At 46.9% G+C, this 23,356-nt stretch overlaps 1 protein-coding gene across 2 annotated transcripts in view; it reads right to left on the reverse strand.

The window, feature by feature from the left end:
- Nucleotides 1-965: 965 nt before the first annotated feature.
- LOC120955798 (netrin-A-like) overlaps nt 966-23,356 on the reverse strand; it is a 61,849-nt gene continuing 39,458 nt past the window's right edge. Inside the window, exons 3-7 of one of the 2 annotated variants that reach the window (XM_040376968.2) lie at nt 11,760-11,909; nt 11,531-11,665; nt 4,610-4,675; nt 1,944-2,235; nt 966-1,866 (exon numbers count right to left, since the gene is read on the reverse strand). In XM_040376968.2, the coding sequence (XP_040232902.2) occupies nt 1,722-1,866; nt 1,944-2,235; nt 4,610-4,675; nt 11,531-11,665; nt 11,760-11,909 (788 nt within the window). In that variant the 3' untranslated portion in view covers nt 966-1,721. Of the gene's footprint in view, nt 1,867-1,943; nt 2,236-4,609; nt 4,676-11,526; nt 11,666-11,759; nt 11,910-23,356 lie in introns of both variants that reach the window. The other variant, XM_040376978.2, reaches the window with a different exon arrangement.

Raw genomic sequence — 23,356 nt, forward strand, 5'->3', positions numbered from 1 at the left:
GACCTTTTTGTCATACATACTTACGGGGTGTACATAGCATAAACGCAATAATCGATGTCTGAGCCACAGTACGCTTGAAATGCAACAGATGACGCCACGGTATGGCATGTGAACCACAAACCCGCTCATTCGAGCAGTTCCCAGCAGGCCGTTTACAAACCTTTTTCAAATTCAACTTCCGTTGAAGCTGTCCGATCACGTTGATTTGGCTTTTCTCAATGCTTCACCATTCAATAAAAGATTCATACGTCGCATTTCACTGATTGGATGTTCGTTCAACGCGATACAATTGTGTGTATGTGTGTGGGTGTATGATGTATGTTTTTGTTTTGCTTTTGGTTTTAATGTTGTAAAACGTTAAGTTGCTGAATGTATACATCGTGATGCAAGCGAAAAAGAAAAAGAAAAGTATGAAAAACATCGTATCGTATTATTTAAGCCTTGACATTAACCTAGACGTTGCTCTCGGTATCCCTTCACTTCGCGCAGGAACGCTTTACATATTTAAAAACAAACGTGTCGCAATTGTACAAAACGGTCGCAAAATGGGGTGACGTTTGCCGCGCGGACCCTGACGGTTTGATAATAGATCTAGCCAACTTGATATATGGTCCTTAAATATATATATATATAGAGGACTCCCTCCCCGATACGACCTTACTCGATCGAAACGTAGCCAGGGGGGGGTAGTGACTGTAAATGGAATGCTTAATGCTACAAGTTTAAATTCCAGTAACTCTTTCATTATTTCTTAGTTTTGGTTTGCTCAACTTTCGCTTGCTTGTGTGTGCTTATCTTAACGGGCGCTTTATCAAATAAAATACGATCCTCGTGCTTGTCGATGAAGTTGACGCAGATGACAACAACTCCAGGACGGCCTTTGCCAGTCAAGGTGCATGCTGGTGCGTGCCATTATAATGCCAGTCGATAGAGTTTGTTAACTTGTTACTATGCTCGGGAACATTAGTCATGGCCAATGCGGCATTGGAAGCCGGAACTTCCAAATATTCAAGCCAAATATTACAGCGATTGGATTTTAGCAACAAGGACGCTCCAATATGGATACGCCCAGTTATTAAAGTAGTTAGTTCGAACGATAACACCATGATGCTTCTGTACAAGTCGACGATCGATGCTTGTAACGATGCTGTGAGGCAGAATGAAATCTTTACAAGAAACTGTCTAACATGGATGATTCCTACGGCTATTGAGAAGACATCTAGATCAGTATGCAATGGTAGATGGATGAGCTTGTTTGGTAGCGCCTTATCAAGACTGTTTGCTTGGGACCTGGCGTCCTTCACACCTGCGTAATGCTACTCCTTGTAGGAAAATGCACAAGTTTATAAGTACCTGGCTGCTTGCATCCCACGGCAAAAGACTACTTGATTAAGGGATTAAGTAATAGTAGTAGAGCGCATTCCCGCTTATGCAGATCTCCGAGCTGATGCCGAATCTGAGCAGAGAAGGCCTGTACTACAGTGAGCAAACTATTAAGCTGTATACACTAACATTCGCTGGAAGGTGTTTGCCAGAATGTCCAAAACCGGCGTGGAAAAATCGGAGCCAAACCTACTCTAAACAGCGTCCGTAGGAAAGGTGTCTGCTTCTGCTCGGCCACAAAAGAACAAAATGTTTCGCCTTATAAGTAAGTTACAATGCGCCACTACTTCAGGAGCAGTTTTGATACGTATGCGGCAGGGTGTACAGGTGTACAGAGCTCAGTGGCAGGTCCGGTCGGCTTGCCGCTGGAACTTTCGCAGCCGCCGGTGCCACTCATCGCGCCACTCGATCAGTATGGTGCGCGGTCCGACGCCCAGCGTTCCCGCCGGTCCCTCGGACTCGTTGCCCAGGATGAGATAGGACCTGGAAGATGGAAGAGCAGTCAGTTTTTCAGTCAGCTATATCAGGCGGCCAAACTGGGAAGTATGACGTCACCCTACCTATGCACCTTCAGCTTGGGACAGCGACAGTCCAGATCGTGGGCGCTGACGATGTACGGTACGTCCGACCATTTCGACGCCTTGGCCAGCGGGCTGGCGGGGCTGCGGCTGCGCTTGAACACCTTTTGCACGCTTAGATGGAACCGGACCGCGCCGTCCTCGGGTGGGGTGCCTCGGTACCGGGGCGGCGGTGGCTGGTACGGTTGGCTGGGGTTTCCGCTGCCGGTGCTGCCTTTCCCGGTTCCGCTGTCGCTCGGTTTCGTGTCCTTTCCGATCACTTTTGCCATTATTGCTGCCGGAGGGGAAAATAAGTGGAGAGAAGCGAAAAAAAAACAAAAACCACCATGAGCTTGGAGAGTGTACCACCCATTCACTTCCTGCTTGCTGGCGCTAGTTTATGTATTTTTTTTCCCCCTGTGTGCGTGGGACGGCATTCTGCACACTCGTTTCCGCCATCTATCTCTAGTACACCCTTTCGGATGGCTTGTTTATGTGCTTAAGCGGCTTACGCGATTTCGGACGTGATATGGAATGCATATCCCGGGCGCCACCATTAGAAGCGCTTATCGCCAGAGCGCGATAAAAGCGGCACAGCAATTAGTGTAAACGTTCGCGCGCGCCCGATAGGCTTGTAGAGATCGATGGGCGACGTGCCGAGGCTCTAAAGCCGCCCGCGAGTGTGGGTTGGGAAAGTGCTGGCATTATTATTTTGCATAGAAGCTCTTGGTTAAAGCCTTAAAGTTGTTTTTTATTGCTCAGAACGGTTTACGAGTCCTACCAATAGCCGGTTGGAGACTCGCCAAATGTGTTTACAGTGCAGGTGTTCGTGATGTACCCAGTGCGATAAGGGGTTCCTGTATTTGCTACAGAAAATGCCCTCAATCTTAATTTACATAGAAGCTTAAGGCCTATCAGTGGGACGGCCTGTGTGCCTGTCTTGCACAAACAGGCTAGACAGTAGACAAGACCAACATGAATTAAGTCCTAGGATTGATTTACTTAGCGCAGAAGGTATAGGCTTCTGTGTGACACCTTATTTTATGGTTCACTACCGTGATCTACTTTGGGTTTACATTAATTTACTAGCTCTTGTTACTGTTGCGTTTGATCCAGGCAGGTAATTTTATGTTCCGAAACCTGATTTTTATAATATTACATCATATACCAGACTTCAGGATTTGTTAGAGTAGCATACGCAGTAAGAGAGTTAAACAGTAGGACCATAACATTGGTGATGGTTTGCTAAATACAACATTTCAAGGCTAACTTCAACCATGCACATGCGCTCCATCAGACTCCGCTATCCAGTCAATTCTTCAGTTTTTTCATATCAGATCTAGGGTATGCATAATGTAAAAATACTAAAAAACGTACAAATTCGTTAAACCCTCTTAATCTATCTGCACATGGTAGGCAAGACTGAGTAAATTGGATTCAAAATCTTGAGAACTACCATGAAGAACCTTCAGAAGTGATTACAGAGTCTAGTTCTAGTGTCGAAAATGCTTTCAGAAGTTGTTCCTGGGTTGTAAATTGATGAGGATTTGTTCCTGGACGTAAAATAGGCTTACGACCTCCTCTAGGTTGGTGACAGGTTTGCAGTTAGTTCCAGCTAGATTCCAGATCAACTCCCCAACGCAAATAGCGGTTCAGGAACTGATACAAAGCATCATCCAAAACCTGGACCTAGATAAGCCCCTGGCGTGGAACGTGGAATTCCAGTTCAGTTCCAGGAGCGGGATGTGTTTGGGATCACTTCCCGGCATCAGTTTGAGCATGAGCTGAGCGAAACGCTGCAAAGCAGCTTTCAGCTGCGGCATCTCAACTGCAAACAAAACGCACTCAATAATTAACGATTTGCGGGTTGCAAACAATTGATCAACTCAGTAATCCATCCATCGTTTGCGCAATGCTGTTGACACTTCACACTATCACCGTAATGTCCTTGTCAAGCAGACTGTCTTTTAGCAATCTACCCACTCAGACTGCATCTAATTGGTTGGTCCAGCTAGCACCGTCCCCGGACGGTGGACAGAGCAAACAGCTACTACCTGTTTGCGCGCCTCACTCGGTGTGTTAATCTGCATCTGACACCTTGTGTTTATTTGCTTCTGCAAATTGAATTTCCCAATAAAACTACCGACTCTGCGCAAATTTTGCCACGGCCACGGCACACCGAACAATGGCTAGCGCTGTTTGCGTGGGTGCTGCGCGTCCTCTGCCTCACAGCCTGCGACCGTGTGAGCACTGGCAAAGAATGCACTGCACTGTGCAAGGCGGCGTTGTCACCCGTGTCCCCAAAATGGCGCAGCCGCATCAGACGCCGCGCGCTTTCGGGACGGAAAGGTGTTAACACGGCAGCCTGACACCGATCGGTGAGCATGTTGACAGTGGGGAGATAAACACGCTCCTGTCCACTTTTCGGTGATGCCACCGCGACTACTTGTGTTTGAGCTGTGGGTGTGTGTGTGTGTGTGTGTGTGTGTGTGTGTGTGTGTGTGTGTGTGTGTGTGTGTGTGTGTGTGTGTGTGTGTGTATTTTTTTTATATTTGTTTTACGCTTCCGGAGTGTAGAAAAAAAATGAAAGGAAACACAAACAAACAAACGACAACCGCAAAGACAGAAGCAGACTCGCAAAACGATCGATTGCGCAGGGGCACACTTACCGTAATCTCTTTTGCAAAACTTGTTTAGGTTTAGCCGCTTTGTGCTGATTTTGCACTTTCCGCACTCTGCAATGAAAAAAAGAGAAGAGAGAAAGAGAGAGAGAGAGAAAGGGGGAAAGAGAAAGAAAAGAACGCGCGTTCGTGTGAAGATTGGGTATCGGGATATCAGAGCGGTTATATCTGAATGGAGGTGTAGGTGAGATCGTAGTGGCGCTACCACCTCGAGCCACGACACCATCCACCACCGTTCGAGTGGGAGAGGTGACGGTTTACGATGTACGATTTTTATGACGGGGATGTAGCGATCGAAACGAAGAACCGTGTTTCGATTTCACTAATGACTGGGCTTAATGGTTTGACACCATTCCCCATGGGGTGTGGGAGTGCGGTAGGAGTTAGGGGATACGGTGAGGGTCGTCGTGATGATCGCGCGTGTGGATGCATTAGGATTAAAGCGCGGCAAACTCCGCGCGGGCGCCCGCGCAATCCCACTGCACCGATCGGCATTATCGGGCAATAATTTATATTTCCTGACGGTTTGCCGCTCGCAAAACGGAGTAGGAAGGCGCGGAGTGGGGGTGAGATTATAAGGTACGGTGCGACGTGTTAATGGTACTGGGTCAGCAAGATAGCAAATCACTGCCGAGGGGCAGACACCGTCGAGTGTTCTGGAGTTGGCGCAGGGAGTTGTGGTATTTCTGCTACCTACTGTTGCTCCGTTGCTCCGTTTTGCTGACGACAGAGGACGCTATATTGTGTTGATGCAGTGATGCTGTGCTAGTTATTAAGCCTTTTTTGCTGCTAGAAATGTACCACCAAAACTAACGGAAGAGTTAACTCCGGGGGCCCGCTCACTCGGCTCGTTTACCTCAAAAAACGTTCCAACCAACTTGTTTGCAGGCAAAGTTATCGCCCGGTTCCGGTCTGGGAAATAGTCCGGGTCCAGGTCTTGTTGCGGACGAGCTCCCGGTGCTTTGAAGCAATTTGCAAAGGCGTTGACAAACAAGTAATAAAACAAACCGAATCTCAACAATCACAACGACGCCCGTGACACAAGGCTGCGAAGCTCGTGCGAACTGTCGTTTTTGTCTGCCCGGCCCAGCTGGGTGGATCATTTTCATACCACCGCCGGATGCGGGCGGAACAATAATGGTGCTTGTCAGGTTGAGTTATCGGTTTTGCATTCCTGGCTTTTCCCCCGGAGCAGGACTTGGAAGGTTTTGAGAGTGTGTGTGTGTGTGTGCCCTGGTTATCACACGTTTTTATCGTCGGTTGCTGCCTCCGTACTCACGTCCGGAGCTATTGTCGTGTTCCATCACGTGTTTTGCTTGATTTATGGCGCCTAACCCGTTGGTGTTCCGGGTAATGGGACTAGTTTATTGAGTGGCAAAAATGGGGAAGTTGTAGTCCTTCGACAACGGAGTGTGGCAGGCAAACAAACGCTTTACTAGGCAAAACTTATGGCTAGCAGAATGTTTGTGTAGTGTCTTTTGGGAAATGGGGATAAAACTTCGCAGATATCAGGGGTTTGAGCGTAAAAGTATCCCCAAGATGCGGTAAGGAAATGTGATAAGAATTAGCTTTGGAGCATTATCATCTATCCGCATATCTGGGCCAAACACAAGATAAAGGATAAACCGACGACGGTGTGAACGTGGAGGAAAGGTCCTCACAAAACACATCAAATCAATATAAAAAACAACACAGTCACATACTTTTGCATCAGAATAACATCACTTCATGAGGCCATAGCCAAAACAGATCCTAATAAAGAATCCTGAACTGTCATTATTTTGTCAGTTGAGGTCTGATTTTCTGTCGTTTTCAACATGCCTACAAATGTACCTGTCCACTAGTATTCTAATCTTTCTTTTTGCTTGCTTAACAATACTATCCATATCTCTGTATCCTGGTTCCTGTAGCCAGTTTCAATTCCCTTTGATGTCTTTGTGCAGGTAAATGCCCCTCTTAACTATTAAAGCTGTCTATCTAGGGAGACAAATGAAGGCAATTGTCTCAAAGGATCTTAAAGAAGGATCTTATAGAAACAATAAACAACAATAGCACCTTTCTTGAGTTCCAGTCGCTAGAAACACTAAGCGTAACGACTTTCGCCAAAGGTTCATAAGTAAATCTAATTACCTGGTTGTTGCTTTCCCGAGGATATCTTATCGAAATCTTTTAACTAAACTCTCTACAGGATTGTCTACCTTATGGCAAAGCTCGATATATGCAAGATTGCACAATGCGCTAACCTTACTTACTTAGCGGGCACTATAACAGCTTTGTGGTTTTATATTGATGCCATTTTGACAATTTAATGATGATCTCAAAAATATCAATAACCGCGATAAGGCTTAAAAATATATGTATTTCAGCTGTGGCGGTTTAAAAGACCTTACGAACTAGGACCTCTGTGGTTGACGTAAAGCAAAAGTCGTGGACGATAAACACTCGTCAAGAAGCAGATCAGTTAGTCAGGCACTAGATAGCCCAGAAAAAAAAACTGGAAGAGGCATCTCAGGTGTCCTATATAGCACGGCAAGATTCAACCCTTCGTCCGATCCAGATCTAATTGTATCCTGAGTAATTGCAAATTTTCTCCACCTCTTGTCAAGACTTGGCTGGTTAGTAAGCAACATCCGGAAGATAGTCAGCAAAATGTTGTCCTTTGTTTATTCTTGATACTTTGATTCTCAACTCTGGACAGCATCAACATTCAGCCTTGTTGCCGCGTCCTGGTTCTTGGAACCCACATTAATTTGTAGCATTGTTTTGCCCAGCAAGACTCTGTTCCTGTTACTAGATTCTGCCATGCTATCTAGTGTAAATTTCAACATTAACTATTAATTCAAGATATTCCATGCATCTACAATATGTTCCAAATCCCTTATTTCATAGCATAGTCAAAGGTAACAACATGGCAGCAGCTACACAACGAAAAATCATTGAACATCCGGATCAAAAGACTTTCTGGATGCTTCGATGGCTAAAAGATGACGATACGAGACCTCAGCCGGTATCTCCAGGCTCTAGTCTCTACCATGTCAGGTCATTAAATTGCCATCAACCTGGCTTTCTAGGCGACGATGGCTCTATTACTCCACTGATCTCCACCTAAATAGCCGTCCTGTATCTGCAGCAAGCAAACGAATATGGCGCCCCGAACATCCAATGCTTCCAATTATAGAAATTACTTTCACTTACTCACTTTTGTTTGTGAACCAAAAGCATACAAAAAAGGAAAAGAATGATGTGCTGAATTTTCCACCACTGTGTGCATTCTTTGTTGTGCAGCCGGGGCAAAAGTTTCCGTTATTTTCATTCGCCGCACCGCACGCACCCCAAACCAGTATGGTGCTGCTCCCGGAAGAAACGCGCTCGGTGCATCCCATCCCAGGGTCTGGATTAAAATGTAATTATTTCGATTGTCTGCGGTTAAGCGCGGTAACGGCGCGGTACAGCCAGAGAAGGCAGCAGACACACAAACACACACGCAGACAAAAAGGAAGCAAAGATGCGATAGAGCCATATGTGCATGTGTGTGTGTGTGTGTCTGTGTATGTTTAGCATCCTTTGGAGTTGGGATTAACGTGTCGACGAGACCCTCGGACGAGGTTGGAATGTTTCGGGATGAAAATGGGTCGAAACGCTGGTCCGACACAGACTCCGCCAAGGGGAGGGAGGGGAAGGAGGCGCGAGAAAACTCGTGCAAATGACGTTACCAGCAAAACGAACGCCAAACCAGTGCGCCTCTCTATTCTCGGCTCAGTGATTCATGCCAATACACACGGTAACGGGCTTCGTTATTTCGTTATTTGCCCATCCACAGACATCCAAAACACATTTGCATTCTTGGTTTCTTTTGTTTCGGTTTTTGTTTGTTGGTATGTGTGTGTGTGTGTTAAACTAATTACTTTTTGCCAAAAAAAAAAAAAAAAAAAAACAATAACCCACCGTTTGCAAACATCGGTATGGTGGCAACAGGATATTATTTTGCTGTTAATGTTTTGTGTGTTTTTTTGGAGTCCGAAGTGTATGTCTGACTGGATTGTTGGAATGTTTTGCATCCCTTGGGTTCGCCGGTGTCATCGGGAAAGAGATTTAGCCGTGAAAAGTGTATAAATTTCCGCTAATTCGGTAAGGATTGTACCGAGGGGGAACAAACAATTAGCAGAGAATGTTGACCACTGAAAGTGGGAAAGAGTCGTACAATTGTGAATAGTGAGCAGGGTCACCTGCCGTGCCCGGGAAGGCATTTGAATCTGGTTGAAGGCTTTATTAAGCCATCAGCAAGCAACACTGAAAAGTAGCTGCTCCAGAGCAGCAGAATTAATATTGCTCCACACAAACAAATCGCAGCTCAACCCACAGTGCCTGCACGTACGGACGTCTTACCATGCCCCCTTCGTTCGGAGGTTTATTTGTCTGCGAGAGCAAAACGCAACCACAAACCGAACCAGTGCTTTAATATCGTTCGCGCTCGAGTTGCACTTTTTAATTAAAACCACATTCGCCCGCCGGTTCGGACGCCCTAAATCAATACGCAACATGCTTCATTCATTAGCCGTGCAAGTGCAGCGGCAAGTGCGACAGAGTAAGAGTCCGAGAAAGAGACAGAGATAGAGACAGAGATAGAGAGAGAGAGAGAGAACGGTCTCAAGATGCACCAGTCAGATGGCCAAACGCCGAAGACGCTCAGCGCTTATTAAATCAAAAACCCCGCGCGAAACGAACCGCCGCCCAAACGGTGCGAGTAATCGGTCGTCGACAGCGGTTCCGCGCGGGACCCGCTCCACCTGCCCTCGACATGCGCAGCGCCCCCTGGACGCGATTATGATAAATCTTCATAATATGCGAAATTACTTCGCCCCGTAATGGTGATGTGATAAATTAATGAACGCATGATAAATAGCCGGGTGGTGCGGCCCTGGCGAGCCCATGCCGACGGGCTGCGGGTGGCGGGGTTTGTATATTATTATTTTCTTTTTTCTTCTTCCTCCTCTTATGTGTGCGTGTGTGTGTGGCGGTTGATTTGTTTTCCGCGCCACGGCGGATTACGCGACCAGTGTGCAGCTCGCGAGCTGGCCTTGAACGCAACGCATGCATTTGTCGCACTTGCGTTGCGGATCGGATTGGAACTAGCATGGGACGTGCATGTGGTGCTGTTGGCGATGAGCAGCACCGTTTTTAGGCCGCAAACAGCGCGCTTAACTTCGTGTAACGCGATAAGATTTTACAATTTCAAAGCGCGAGAATGAAAATATGTAAACAAAATATCCAATCACAAAGCGCTAATGAAAGTGGGTACGAACGAACGATAAAATATGGCCGCTGGAGCAGCAGCAGCGGCAGCAGCAGCAGCACGCAGCATGCTCGTCTTAAGTGTGGTGCATCTCATACCCACTGCACAACCCCTCCAGAAGCAATCAAAGATCGAAGGGAAAAAGATATTATGCATTGAAAACATTGCGCGCGCGCTCGCGCTCCCCATTACCATATTTATCACCCGAGCGACGAACCCGGCTGGCGTTACACATCCGCTCGAGAAGCAATACATAATTAAGCGTTGAGTTGTTGAACAAATTGCGTCCCTTCGCTATCTCTCTCGCTCTCTGTCCGCGTCGCACCGTGTGCAGTGCAAACGTTGCCAAGTAAGAGGAGCGAGCGAGACGCAAGCCGAGGCGTGATTTGAAGTGTGATCTTTCACAGTATCGAAGCGAGTGTAACACGTGTTTTTTGTTGTTCGCTCTCTTTTTCGCTGTCCTTCTCGTCGCTGTGGCCTTTTCTTGGTGTTGCTTGCTCACACTCCTAGTACCACCGCATTTCACTTTGCGCGATGGTAGTGATAAATTAAGCATATGCACACGCTCTCCTTCCCTCGGGTTTCCTTTTCTGCACCTTGCCACGGTGGTTCGTAGTTGCCGGTTTTAAATTAGCTGCGAACTTTGCTGATTCGATGATTGAGTGAGAGAGATATATATATACATAGAGCGAGCAAGCGTTTGCAGTTGTCAGTTTGGCGAAATGTCAATTGCGAGTGGTGCTTATTAGGTGACGTTTAGCGGGCGAGTAAGTGACGCGAGTGTCATCGTGCAAACTACTATTAGTGTAGACAGCGTCGAGTAGAAACAGCACCGGTTGAGGCATCAGTGTGCACAGGTGTTGCTTCGCAAGAGTGCGTTGGAGTAGCGCAACAAATAAACATTGCGCTCAATGCTTCCATATCGCTGCTATTAAAAGGGTTTTATCGGAATTGCGTCCTCCTCGGGGGCACGTTTCTACGTCATCGAACCACTCCCTTATCCAACGCAAACGAAGCACACCTGAATCGGGGATCAGCAGCCGAATGGCCGGTACCTTCGCGTGCCCATTGATTAATAGACCACACCGTTGAAGATTGATTGCGCTCATTAGCGCACCCCGGAGGGCGCAGACATCTCTTGGGCAGTGGCGATCAGGACACCGGACGATCGGGTCAGCGATCGGGTATATTGGTGCGTGCATCAATCAACCGCGGTGGGCTACCGGGGTTGTGCGGTGGGCGTAGGTAGCATACCCGCTTACCGTTATGCGGCGATGCTTGGCCGTCTCGGCACGGGCGGCACAGCCAGCGGTCCGCTTTGACATGCTTGTTACCCTTTTGATGAATCATTCTGCCCACAGCAGTGAAAAGCGAAAGAGTAATCACTTGCCGACTTTGTAAACGATTGGATCTAAACAAGCAAACCCGTGCCATTGAGTCCCAAGATCGGGTTTGAAAATTCGATGTGGACAAGCGTCTTCGTCGGAACTCGGCATCAGATACACCGAGCGCGCGCACCTCACCTTGGGGAACACTGGGATATTGGGAAGGAACCAACAGGGGACGCGGGACCACGGGGTTTTGATGAAGAGTGATGAAAAGCGGCACTTACTTACCCCGTCCGGCATGCATCCGGTAGGTGGGTGCTTCCGGCTCGTGCTGACCACCACCGCCGCTGCTGACCGCGTACTGGTGGCTCTCTTCCGGTGCCGTATTCTGCGAATGGACCATGTTGATGACTCTCGGAATTTCTGGGGAAGATTTGCGGGAGAGAGAAAAACCAAAAAACAAAATCGAGACATGTCAATAGAGGATAGCAAAGCAAACAATCGTTCGACAACTTACTGATGCACGGTGCGATGTGCGAGCGGCTCTGCTGGTAGCCGCGGGCACACCGATTGCAGGTCAGCCCCGTAACGCCATCCTTGCACGGGCACTGGCCGGTCGTGTGGTTGCATGTTTTGCCGGACGAGCCGATCGGGTGACAGTCGCAGGCTGGAAAAAAAAAATGGAAATGCAGCATTGCGTGAGTGAGCGTTAGCTGTGAGTTATAAAGGCCATTTGATTCGCTGCTGCTGATACGGAATGCCCGCCGCTGGCTCGGTATCTTAAGCGAGGGCCGGTAATAATCGGGCATCGTTTCGCGGCGGGAGAACACTTCATTACAATCTCCATAACGATACCTGTACACTATAAAGCAAGATTTATCGAATGTCCATCATAGAAGCTGGAAGCTGGTATGGGCATTCCGTCCCCGCTGCCCCACACCGTGTGCAGCACGGACCAACCAAACGGGGCGCACATTACTGGATCGATCCTCGGATATTCAGGAGATGTAAATTCTAAGCCGCAGGCTAATAAATAAGACCGCAAAACTAACGCACTGCTTCAGTAGGGTCGTCATTTGTGCATGCTTTAGGCCTATTAAGGCAGTTTTAATGCCCGCGCGAATGGATGTGATACTCTGACCTCTAATCAAGAATGGACGTACATCACGAATATACCCTCCAAAGCGTTTCCACAAAAGCCAACCCACAACTGAGGAGCGGAAAATAAAAATAATAAAACATACAACTTGAGTTTATTTTTATTTGTTTTCTATGTTAATGTACCAGGCCCGGCGCAACACACACACACACATTCACATTTGAATTCCACTCCCTAACGAGCCATAACGGTTGGTGCTGCTACCGGAGCTACGCAAGCACCCAACATCTTTTGCCTCCAGAGCAGAGGTAGAGGGAGTTCTTCTTAGGTCTTCTAATAACGAGAACGGCACACCACCACCATCGACATAAATCAGCAGTTTATTGGTTTCTAATACAGATATATCATACGAGAACAACTCGTCCGCGTGCGGGCAGGCAAGCAATAGCTTCGTTACAACAAATGGACTCACGGTATCTCCCGAGGGGATACGAATTCTCCGGGGCGTCGACGTCGCTCCACTACCTGTAACGATGAGTGCGAACTAAAAAAAAAAAACAATTCCCATCAACAACTCAACAACCCCTCGGCTGTGCTTACAGTGTAGCGTGTTCAATTGGGGCGTGTTGGTTTACCGTAGTTGGAAGGAACCCAATCATCCCGAATCTGCTCCAAAACCAACTTGTTGGTACACCTTTTTGGGCATGGAGCGTCGGTAACGGTAAGCTGCGAGGTGGATTTGTGGAGTTCGCCGGTCAGTAAGAAACCGAAAGACCGCACCATCAATGATGGGCGTGCAGTGGAGTTGAGCAGAACATGATCCTGTAACAGTAGGAATAGCTTGGACCTGCTCAGCGGAAGCTGCTTCGAATAGCACCGGCAAAGAAGCACGTAAAACAGTGCAGCCTCCTACCAGGATTGTTGCAGAGGAGCGTTGCAGCACAGCAAAAACAAGAAGCCAACACCCCATTCAGTCGGGGGAAAAAAAGCGGGCTTCTATCTTCGTCGAATCGAACTGTTCATCATACACCCATATCGTGTCTGCCCCCCAACCCATTGCAAGCACCACCACCACCACCACTAAAACGCGATCCCGAAATTGGCCCCCAGGAATGGGTGGAATTTATTGATGTTGAAGATATTCCAGTAATTGGTGTAATTTATCACCTCGTTTCTTTCGTTCAGTCAATTTTGCCCACCCATTTTTGTGAGTGTGTGTGTGTGTGCTTTTGGTTTTGTTTCTTTTTCACCCTCTCTTTTTTGTTGCCTTTCTGGACGTTGGTCGTACAGCCAGCAGTTCAGCAGCGGAGGTAGAATATGTGGAATATGTCTGAACCGGGCGGGCGCTGTTACTCGCTCGCTCTATCGCTCGTCGTGACCACCCTCGTGATCGGTGCAACACCAATCACTCGGCACTTGTAATGATGGTTGTAATAAAAACGATATGAAATATATGTTATCGTTATCGCTGATGCCTTCGTTTCGGACTACAAGCGCGCAGTCGGGATGATCTGCCGGTCGAACAGGGCGGTGTGTGTGTCTGCCGAACCACACAGCGAATGGCTTGGAAGCTGAGCTTGATGGTGGCAGTAGTAAGCCGGTCACCTGGTCTTCCTGTAGTCTTGGAGATTGGTGTGCATCTCGCTTTAGACAGCGAACCCGAGGGACCCGAGTGGCCATAATTTATGCTAAGCAGCGCCCGAGAGGAAGATGTTACGAAGCTTTATCGACGTGCAGGTTGCTATATCGACGGTGTGTGTGTGTGTCATAATCGAAGCCACCGTGTTTTGCCGCTTCTGCTTAATCCGCCACGGGCAATATGGCACAGACTGCAGGTTAGCTTTTTTTTGGGAAAGGTAGAAGTTCCAGCACTTCCCCGTTGACCGCTCAATCCTTCCTCGAAATCGCCGTCGCTTTGTTCCGCAGTACTTCGGAAGACTTAAGACATTGTGTCGGCGCGTTATCGACACCGTTCCAGGCGTCGAATGTTTAGGCACTTTCTCTGGGTTTCTAGCGAGAAGCAGCACCACAAAAAAAAAAAGAAACAACGGGTACGCTTCGAGGTGAACATTTATTTGCAGATTTGTCGCAGAAGCTTGACCTCAAATCCTCTGCCACCCCGTGTGCATGTCGTAGCTTTTGTGGAAATGGTCATAACTTTATCCCGAGCGCACAAATTATCGTTTTCCACCTTTGCTGCCTAGGCGTGCCGCGGGAAGAGCCCCTTCTCCATGCGAGAGTCGTGCTCCGGTTCCATCGATCACCGCAGAACCGCTCCAGCCCGTGCGTTACCGTGCCAGAATTTGCAGCGCAATGAATTATTTCGACTCTGTGCAAGCCCGTCTTAATCTTGACCATAAATAGGCGGCTTAACTCTTTTGGCATGGGCCCCTGGCCACGAGTTGGAAATTACAGGGAGAGCACAAGACACGGCACAGGATTTGGCCCTCATGCTGCAAAGGCAACGATTGAGCTGCTGAAACAACAATGTTTTGGAAGCTCCCGATCGAAAGAGATTTGCTTATTTTTATTAGAACGTGTTAGCCGTGGTAACTAACGAGAGTTGGCGCAGATTTGCCCGAATACTGACGACTTTTCGGAAGAATTTCCGCCGATTTCGTACTGCTCTTACCCACCCACGCACTTCTGCAATGGGGGGGGGGGGGGGAAGAACAAAATTCCACCGCATTCCCTGACACTAATCGATTTGTATTCGGCTCGTTGATGTCGAAGATTAAACTCCGCACTCCTTCCCGCTACGCCAACGCCACAGCGAACGCTCTCCACGCTACACACTGTTATTAATAAATTTAAATCGCGCAGAAAAGTATGCAATCTTCCCCTGGCAAGGAAAATCAATTACCACCCAGCCGGGGCAGATGGAGAGAGCAGCACGGGGGGTTGAGGCTTTCTTGCCGTCGACGACGACGAGCTCTGGCAGAACTTACTCGACCGTGCCAGATATAATGAAATCAGAAGGAGCGTCTAACGTACACGGCGAGCTAAACGCTTACAGGCGGCCGCGTCTCCCTTCCTTTTTTGGTTTTTCCGAAGCTCCCCCCCCCCCCTCTCCTCAGGCTCGTACGTGGTACATAAATCTATCTCAAGCCAGCTTTAATACACGTACACGCACAAACTCAGGGCCCAGGGTACGTTCACATTGATTGATTCACGGTGGTAGCACGCAGTCCCTGCAGAAGACGAAGTAGACGAGCGAAAAAAGCGGCCGGAAATGTCACACTGCCAATGTGAACGCCCCTTGCCAGCCGTCTTTTGTTTACGGGTTAGGACTTATCTGCCCTGAGTTACTGCTAATTTTGAGGTTAAGTGTGAGACAGTTTAGTGGATAATTTGAAAAATTAGTCAGCTCGTAAATCGTGCACCGGATGCAAAAGGGTCGTGATCGAGAGTAGGTGTAGTGAGTGTGTGGAACATATATTTTAGGACCTCGTATGTGGTTTTGGCTATTCTTTTTCCAATGCTGGAAGGGTTGTTTTTTGTATATGTGTGTATGTGTGTGCGATGAATGTTTCCCGTACTCTCCAAAAGTCACAAGAGCTCTTAGTTGCTTTATCGAGTGTGATGGAAATTATATTAATTACCCAAGCATCTGAATGAAGGTGCGTAGATATACTACGAGACATCTTGATTTGCATAAACGGTAATGGGTTTCCCTGGTGCCCGGTGAGTTACCGAGGAAAAGGATATTGGAGATCGTTTTGGGAGATTTATATCCTCAATTAAAGGCACTTAAAAGGCTCGTTTTGCCGATGCTGTTGATGTTGGCAGAATTAGTAAGTGCTCTTGTGGCTCAAGGATCACCTTTTGAAGAATCGGTAGTTCTCTTCAAATACGTATTCTTCCTTAAGCTAGCTATTGAAGACTGGGATATTGGAGCTCGTTTGGAATCAGTAGTTCCCTTCAAATATGTATTCTTCCTTATGCTAGCTATTGAAGACTGGGATATTGGATCTCGTTTAAACTGCACATACATTAATAAACAATGCTTGCAATAGCCAGGCCTTAAGGATCTAGTTCGTCGCTTAAGGAATCGGGAGTAATCTTCACTCCCAAGAATACACGACCTAGCCTCTACCGGTAAAAGCGTGTGCAATAACTTGTCTTCCAACATCTCGAAAACCTTGCATCCAACGCATCCTTGTCTGCAGCAACTTGTAACTTCTTCACGGGCATTAATCAATCGGATTGATTAAAGCAATTTCCGGTGCCCCGTTTTCGCTCCCCGTCCCAGGGCCTGCGTGCGTGGGACACGTTGATTCCACTCTGGTTACACTGGCCATTGTTCATGTTCTGCCGCGGTTTCGGTGCTGCGTGGGTGCATTAAACAAGCACACAGGATGGTGTCCGCAGCGACGGCGCAAAAAAAAAAAAAAACAGGAACAGGATGGCGGGCCGAGCGGCGGTTCATCACCAAATTTGATACACGATCCTGCCCTTTCGAGAGCCGATGCGCCCTGAGGAACCTGAGGGGTTTGTCGTCATCGTCGTCGTAAATTGTGCTCCAATTATTTATGCAGTCTTGGCAACGGACTTGGAAAAACCGGAACGTCTTCCAACCGTTTGCAGTCTGCGGTTGCGACGGTGTCTGTTTGTGTAGGGGAGGCATTTTTTTGCTTTTCTGTCCCTGCAAGGATGGTTGTTTGTTTTGTGCTTTCTTTAGCTGCTGCAGTGAAGCGGTGACATTGAGGCCGCTGTTGTTTTTTTTCGGGTTTCGGGTTCTGGGATTGTTTGCTGCACTACACCGCACGGCCCGAGCGAATATTTATGTTGAGCTTTGGTTTGTGTGTGTGTGTGTATTTATCGCCCTTCTGGTTGAGGTTCGGTGGAGGCTGTCGCTCGGGAACTGTGCAGTAATAATAGCTGCAGTTGGTCAATTGAGCTTCGGCGTCTTGGTTTGGTCGCTGCTCGTTGCAGAGTGACAAATGGGGCACTATTATAAAAGGCTTAAACCTTCCAAGTCGTTTCATTGGACGTGAACAAATGTTTCCGTATTTTGTTGAGCGTATTGCCTACATTCAGGGCGCAAACGAGGCTTTGTTCGCTGGGAGCAAGATACAAATATATACTTTTTTTTCTACACAATTAGTTGATTAGGAATGTTTTGCTACGCGTATTGCCTACATTCAGGATGGAAAGTGACTTTGTTGGCTAAACATTTGTTTGTCATTTTATTCTCTTGGTTCATTGAGAATATATTGTAACGCGTATTGCCTACATTCAGGAGGAAATCAGGTCTAAAAACGAACATTTGTATAGCATACATTCGGGGACTTGTTTCTTAAGCAAAAAAAAAAACATATTTTCAACCGCACTGCACACGTTTCAGGGGCAAATGTTTTCTTTCACAATGATTAAACGCTGTTTTTGTGTTTTATTTTTTTTTGCAATCCACAGTTGAATAAAAGCAACCACAAACAGATTTGCAGCCACAGAGCGCGTTTGCCTATTACGGTTGAGCGTGAGCTCGTAGCTCACACGTGGCAAGCATAGCCAATATATCGAAGGTGTGCTCACCTACCGAGCGTGAATGTGGTTTTTGGACACACACACATACAAAAAAACCGACTCGCTACTCAACCGCGTCTTCGTAATATTTTCCCGCCGTCAACGAAAGCAGGAGCGAATTGAAATCCTTCCACGAAAACAAGCGAAACCAGCAGCGCTACCGAAACGGGCTACGGAAAGGTAAATAAGTGTTCGTTTAAATTATTTGAGAAAATACCACGGGGTGTGTCTTCTGGGGAACACTGCGCGGGAAGAGATAAATAGAGTGCTGTACGGAAAATCGCTTCCATCCTCCGCCCCCCATACGCTCCAAACCTCACGGCGGAAGGGCGAGAAAATCCATCAAAATAACACCGGAGCAGGGATTTGCATCATCCGGTATTCGGTTCAGGTTTTGATGGCCCAGCAGCAGGGGGAAAAGAACGCCCGCGCGGTGGCACGCCTGTGCGTTTTGCCGAGTGACGCTTTCGTTTGAAGTCCCTTTTGCCTGCCCGCGGGGGGAAGGGATTTTGGCGCCACCCGTGATCTTCCCGTCCTGTGGCTCTGCCAATGTTTTATTTTATTTTATTTTTTGTCTCCCCTTTTTATTTGCAGGAAGTGGGCAATTTCGGTGTGATGGATTTATTCCTTCCTCCTTCCCTTCGCGCCGCTCCACACCGTTGGCATATTTTTCGCGCCGAAGCGGAGGACTCTCTCAGCTCCGCGAGGACTTTACAGTTCAACCCTCCGCGCAACAATCAAAACCGGGCGGCAAAGCGCAGTTACTGTTTTCTTTTATTAAATAAAGCCTAAACTTTAGGCACACACTTCGAACCTTGTGGCGGGGATTTGGAGCTACCGAAGGGGAAACGTTGGAGCAAAATAGGGGGGGTGGTTGTTGTTAAAAATTTGTCACGAAAAGTTCACGCCCCGTTGTGCTGGAAGCGGCAGCGTTTGTCGAAGCTTTTCCTTTCATCCCTTTCGATGCATTCCGAAGGTATTTCGGGGGAGGGGGGGTATGGTGGTGGTGGCCGTCTACCCTATTCGCTCCCTTTTTTATGAAGTTCGAGGAGAGGGAGGACCCAAACAACCCGAACAACCCCCTGGGAAGAGGTTATAGTTGAAGGCTGCGAATGTGATACTTTTTCATGGCTTAACGCACACATGAACTCGTTAATGATGGCAGAGGCATTTGTAGCGTTATTTTTTCACCCTTCCACTACCTATCTTCCATTCCCAACGCCCCTCTCCCCTCCGCGCCATCAGTTTTGTCGATTTGCAGGAGTCTTGGAATGGAGATGGGCTCGGGAGTGCGCTCAATTTACGCGTTACGCATCCCGGGAAAGGCCTGGACCGGTGGACGTCCGCGGTCTTTATGGAACACTTTGAGAGGTACGCTCACACACACACACACACACACACACACACACACACACACACACACACACCCAAAGGGACAATCCGACGATTGAGACGCGAAGTTTCGGTTGGTTTACTTTGTTCGGTTAGCTAAAGGTCGCCTTTTAACGAGACGTTAAACGTGGAAGGTGGAGGAGGAGATGTTTGAACCTGATTGTTTTGGGGGGGGGGGACCCGTTTTCCAGAATTCCGGCACGGATCATTTGCTTTGATCCGTGGGCTCCATTGCCACGAGTTGATCGGTAGAAGTGTGTTTGGTTTCAAAGTTTGAAGTTTGCAAGTGATAACTTCAGGTTAACAAACAAAAAACGAATGGCGTTGAAAAGACACCCCAATATTGCAGGCTCGTTAGGATGGAAGATCTGACATCGATTTCAGAATAAAGAACTTGCCAGGTTTTTCGCTAACCCAATTCCACGCAATCTAAACGGAACTGCAATGTTAGGAGGAGCGCTAGGCGAAAAAAGGGGTTCGCCTTGGAAATAAAATGTAATAAATTCGTTTGCTGAAAAGATAAACTCGTTCGCCCGACCAACTCCAAACTCGTGTGTGTGTGTGTGTGTGGCCATCACTGCAGTCGGAAGATATCCAACGCCGCTCGATAGATATTCTATAGACTGACGGAGAATTTCGCTAGTCGTTATTTCCCCATGCCCTACGTTTTTAGCTCTGTTTGGTTGCGCTGCCTTCATTTCCACTTTGTATTCATTGTGGGAAAAGTAATAAAAGAGATTCACCCCAAGTATCTAGCAGATCCGGACGAGAGCACACGTATAGTATCGCACACACCACTCATATGTGTGTGTGTGTTTGTGCTCCTGTTTGTGTGCACGTTATCTACACCCTCGTAATCCCTCGTAGACGGGACCTTTTCTTTTCCATTTCGCTTGATTTTCATTATAGATCGCTCGTTTGGGGGTTTGCGGGGCCGAACTGCAGAGACACGATGTTTTTGCATACATCCTCCACTTCCTCTTGCTGCCGTGCGTTAGAACCTATCTTGTATCGGCACCGGCACATTCCCCAAGTGAAAAATAAAACGCAAACAAAATCGAGAATGACTTTCGAGAGGCAAAAACAGAGCACACACGCACACAGCCGGCAACGAAACAAAACAGAATTGACACATAAGCACCATGGAGCACCTTGTCAATGGTGACGGCTCTATCTGTCTGGGCCTCGGTCTCGGAGCGAGTTTGGAGTATGTTTTGGCGTACCCCCCCCCGTAACGGTGACGAAATACTCCGGGGAGACATTGCACATCTAGCCGAGGTGCGTGCGTTTGCGATAATGAAAGTACCGCCATAAAGACTCGAGCTCAATTTACGTCCAGGGTTCTCGTTTTGAGAGGGTTTTTTTTATTATTTTGGTTTGTTTGGTGTTTGTGTTCCCTTCGCTAGTGTCCTCTAGTGTCCAGCAGCACGATTACAATACCTTTTTTTCCTCGCTCTCTCTCTCTCCTTCTCTCTATCTCTTCTGATAGCCTGATATGCTTCTGGTGCGGCACACCGGGCCGTACTGACGAGCGTACAGCACTCAGGGGACTCTTTTTCCCAACGTTTGCCTGAGTATGCAATTCGGGCTGACACCTCGGCAGTTGAGTTCGACTTTACGGCGAAGGCTCACTTGGCAGTTTGAGTAATTCAATTTTGCAGCGAACCCTGAGGGTTGAGGAGGGGGGGGGGGGGAGAAATTAGGGGCACGAAAGATCCTGCTCGAAATCTTCCGTGCAGTGCAGCGGTGGAATGTTGCAGCCCCGGTGCGCCCAGACCATCTAAAGTGCGAAACTGCGTGTACATCCCGGACGTGCCGGCGCATCGTCCCGTGCACGTCATGCATGAGGCGTTTTCGGTGTACGGTGTGTATAATCGGTAAATCTCACCTTCAACTTGTACCGGATTCCAGATTATCTTTTACCCCAGATGCCCCAGTCGCCATTTCGAGCACACACACACACACACACTCATGCTGAGAGCTGCTGCCGAAGATTGGAAGCATCCGAGTGGTGAAGAGTGCGGGTTGCATTAAATCAAAACACACCTTGTGCATCAGACACACACACACACACAGACACACGAAATGCACATGCAGGCCTCACACGATGCTGTGGTCCGTGTGCATTCAAATCCGACCGGGTGGGAGGGGGTTGCAAAGTAAGACATGAGATGAGAGGAGAAGGTGCAAAGAAAAAAAAACACTTTGCTACTTCCAAGCGAGATTTTTTTTTCTTTCTGCAAGGCAGGTAGCAATAATAGCGATGATGATGTTGATAGCAATATCGCCGCTGGGCTAGTTGGGCCATAGTCAGGACCCAGACACATGCGAACGCTTTTAACCGACCCGAACCCGAGACGACGAGACCGCCACGGCACAACTTTGGGGAAGGGTGGTGTGGTAGCGCATGCACATTAAAAATTATTTAATGCGATATTTTGGCGCAGCAAAGTCATAAATATTTTCACTCCTTCGCTTCCTATCGCCTTTTGCCATGGGTGTGCGCTGATGCTGGCGGATTGCAGGGAGCGATTCAAAAGGGGTGGGGAAGGCAGCCGTCTTGCAACCGGACAGTGGGTCATGGTGGACAAAAACGGGGGTAAAACGCAGGAAAACAACCATTTCAATTGAAAATATGATTGAATTATGATGATCATGAAAGAATCAGAATCATAATTCATGATTCACAAAATAAAACATTTTTGGAGCGAATAATTATCTCTGAATTCTTCAATTATGTCAAAATTATGAAAAGAAAAGGATACATTCTTTCAAAAAGTGATGGGTTAAGTTGGCAAAGATCCGGTCCAACTCCGATAATTTCGGAACCGGACTCCGGAAGGTAGTTCTGCCCAACATTATCTGGAGTAGTTCGGATTCGTCTGGAGCCGTCCGAAATCGCCCGGAGTCGCCCGGAGTCGTCTCTTTGGAATCGATTTAACCAATATCTTTTAGTACTAAACTTGCATTGTACTTAATTCGTTTCAAGTATAGTACCTTTGCACTTGACAACTCTTGAATCCATCCAAATTTAAATGTTTGAGATCGTTATCTTGTTACTATTCTTACCATATTAGCAAACACATTCTTAACAGCTAAAATTTGGTAGTTAGGATCAATAATATCAGCGAACGAAAAACATACAGCAATGCTCACATCTTTACTTGGTGAGTTCTTGTGGCCTAAAGGTGTACTGAGAGTCAGTATGAACCAACTTGGCCTATCCTAAGCGTAAAGCAGGTCTAAATCTTCTTCTACCAAGCATAAAGATGCCATTATTACTGATCAATAGACATCTCAAAGAAAAAAACTAATATGCCTTTCACCTCAAAATTCGTGCTGAAAATAGAAAACCCTCCAAACATCCAACAAATTCTATCCATGTTTGGAAGTAATAACAAAAGAATGTGCTTATTTAACAGATTACAAAAACCCACTGCAAGTGAAATACATAAAACAATGATAAACATTATTCCTTCTCCTTCAATTACACAAAATACATACCCAGCATTCAAATGGAACAAAATATGGTGAAATATTAACTCAATTGAACTTAGCTCAAAACAAAGAACCTTATACTATTTGCTAGTAAATGAAAAAATCAGTACTCGGGATCAAAAATTCTAACATAATTACAAATCGGTTAACAGTACAAATTGCTCTTTTTTTCGGAATTACTGAAACACTAGAACACAAATTTAAAAACTGCAGAGAAAATCGAAGATTACTGGAAAATGTTTAAAGAAATTATTGAATCATACAACATAAAATCTCTTTCATTCAACGAATTATCTAAGCCCGAACTGAGAGGCATATATAAGCAAAATGACAAAAAAAAACATCATGAGTCTTTTCATAAACTACACAGAATTGATAGAAAATGATGAAATAAAACAAATAACGAATAAAAACACGTGGAAGGTCATGATAAGTTAGTGAATAGTTTGTAAGTAAATATACGGATTTGTATTGTTTTAATGAAAAAAAAAATCTTACGATCTGGACTGAAAGCTGAGTGTATTTATGTTGAATAAATAGTAAACATGACATGCAAAACAGTCAGAATTTACTCGTGTGCTTGACAGCCAGCAACAGAA

This window comes from Anopheles coluzzii, chromosome X, assembly GCF_943734685.1.
Source record: "Anopheles coluzzii chromosome X, AcolN3, whole genome shotgun sequence".
NCBI lineage: Eukaryota > Metazoa > Arthropoda > Insecta > Diptera > Culicidae > Anopheles > Anopheles coluzzii.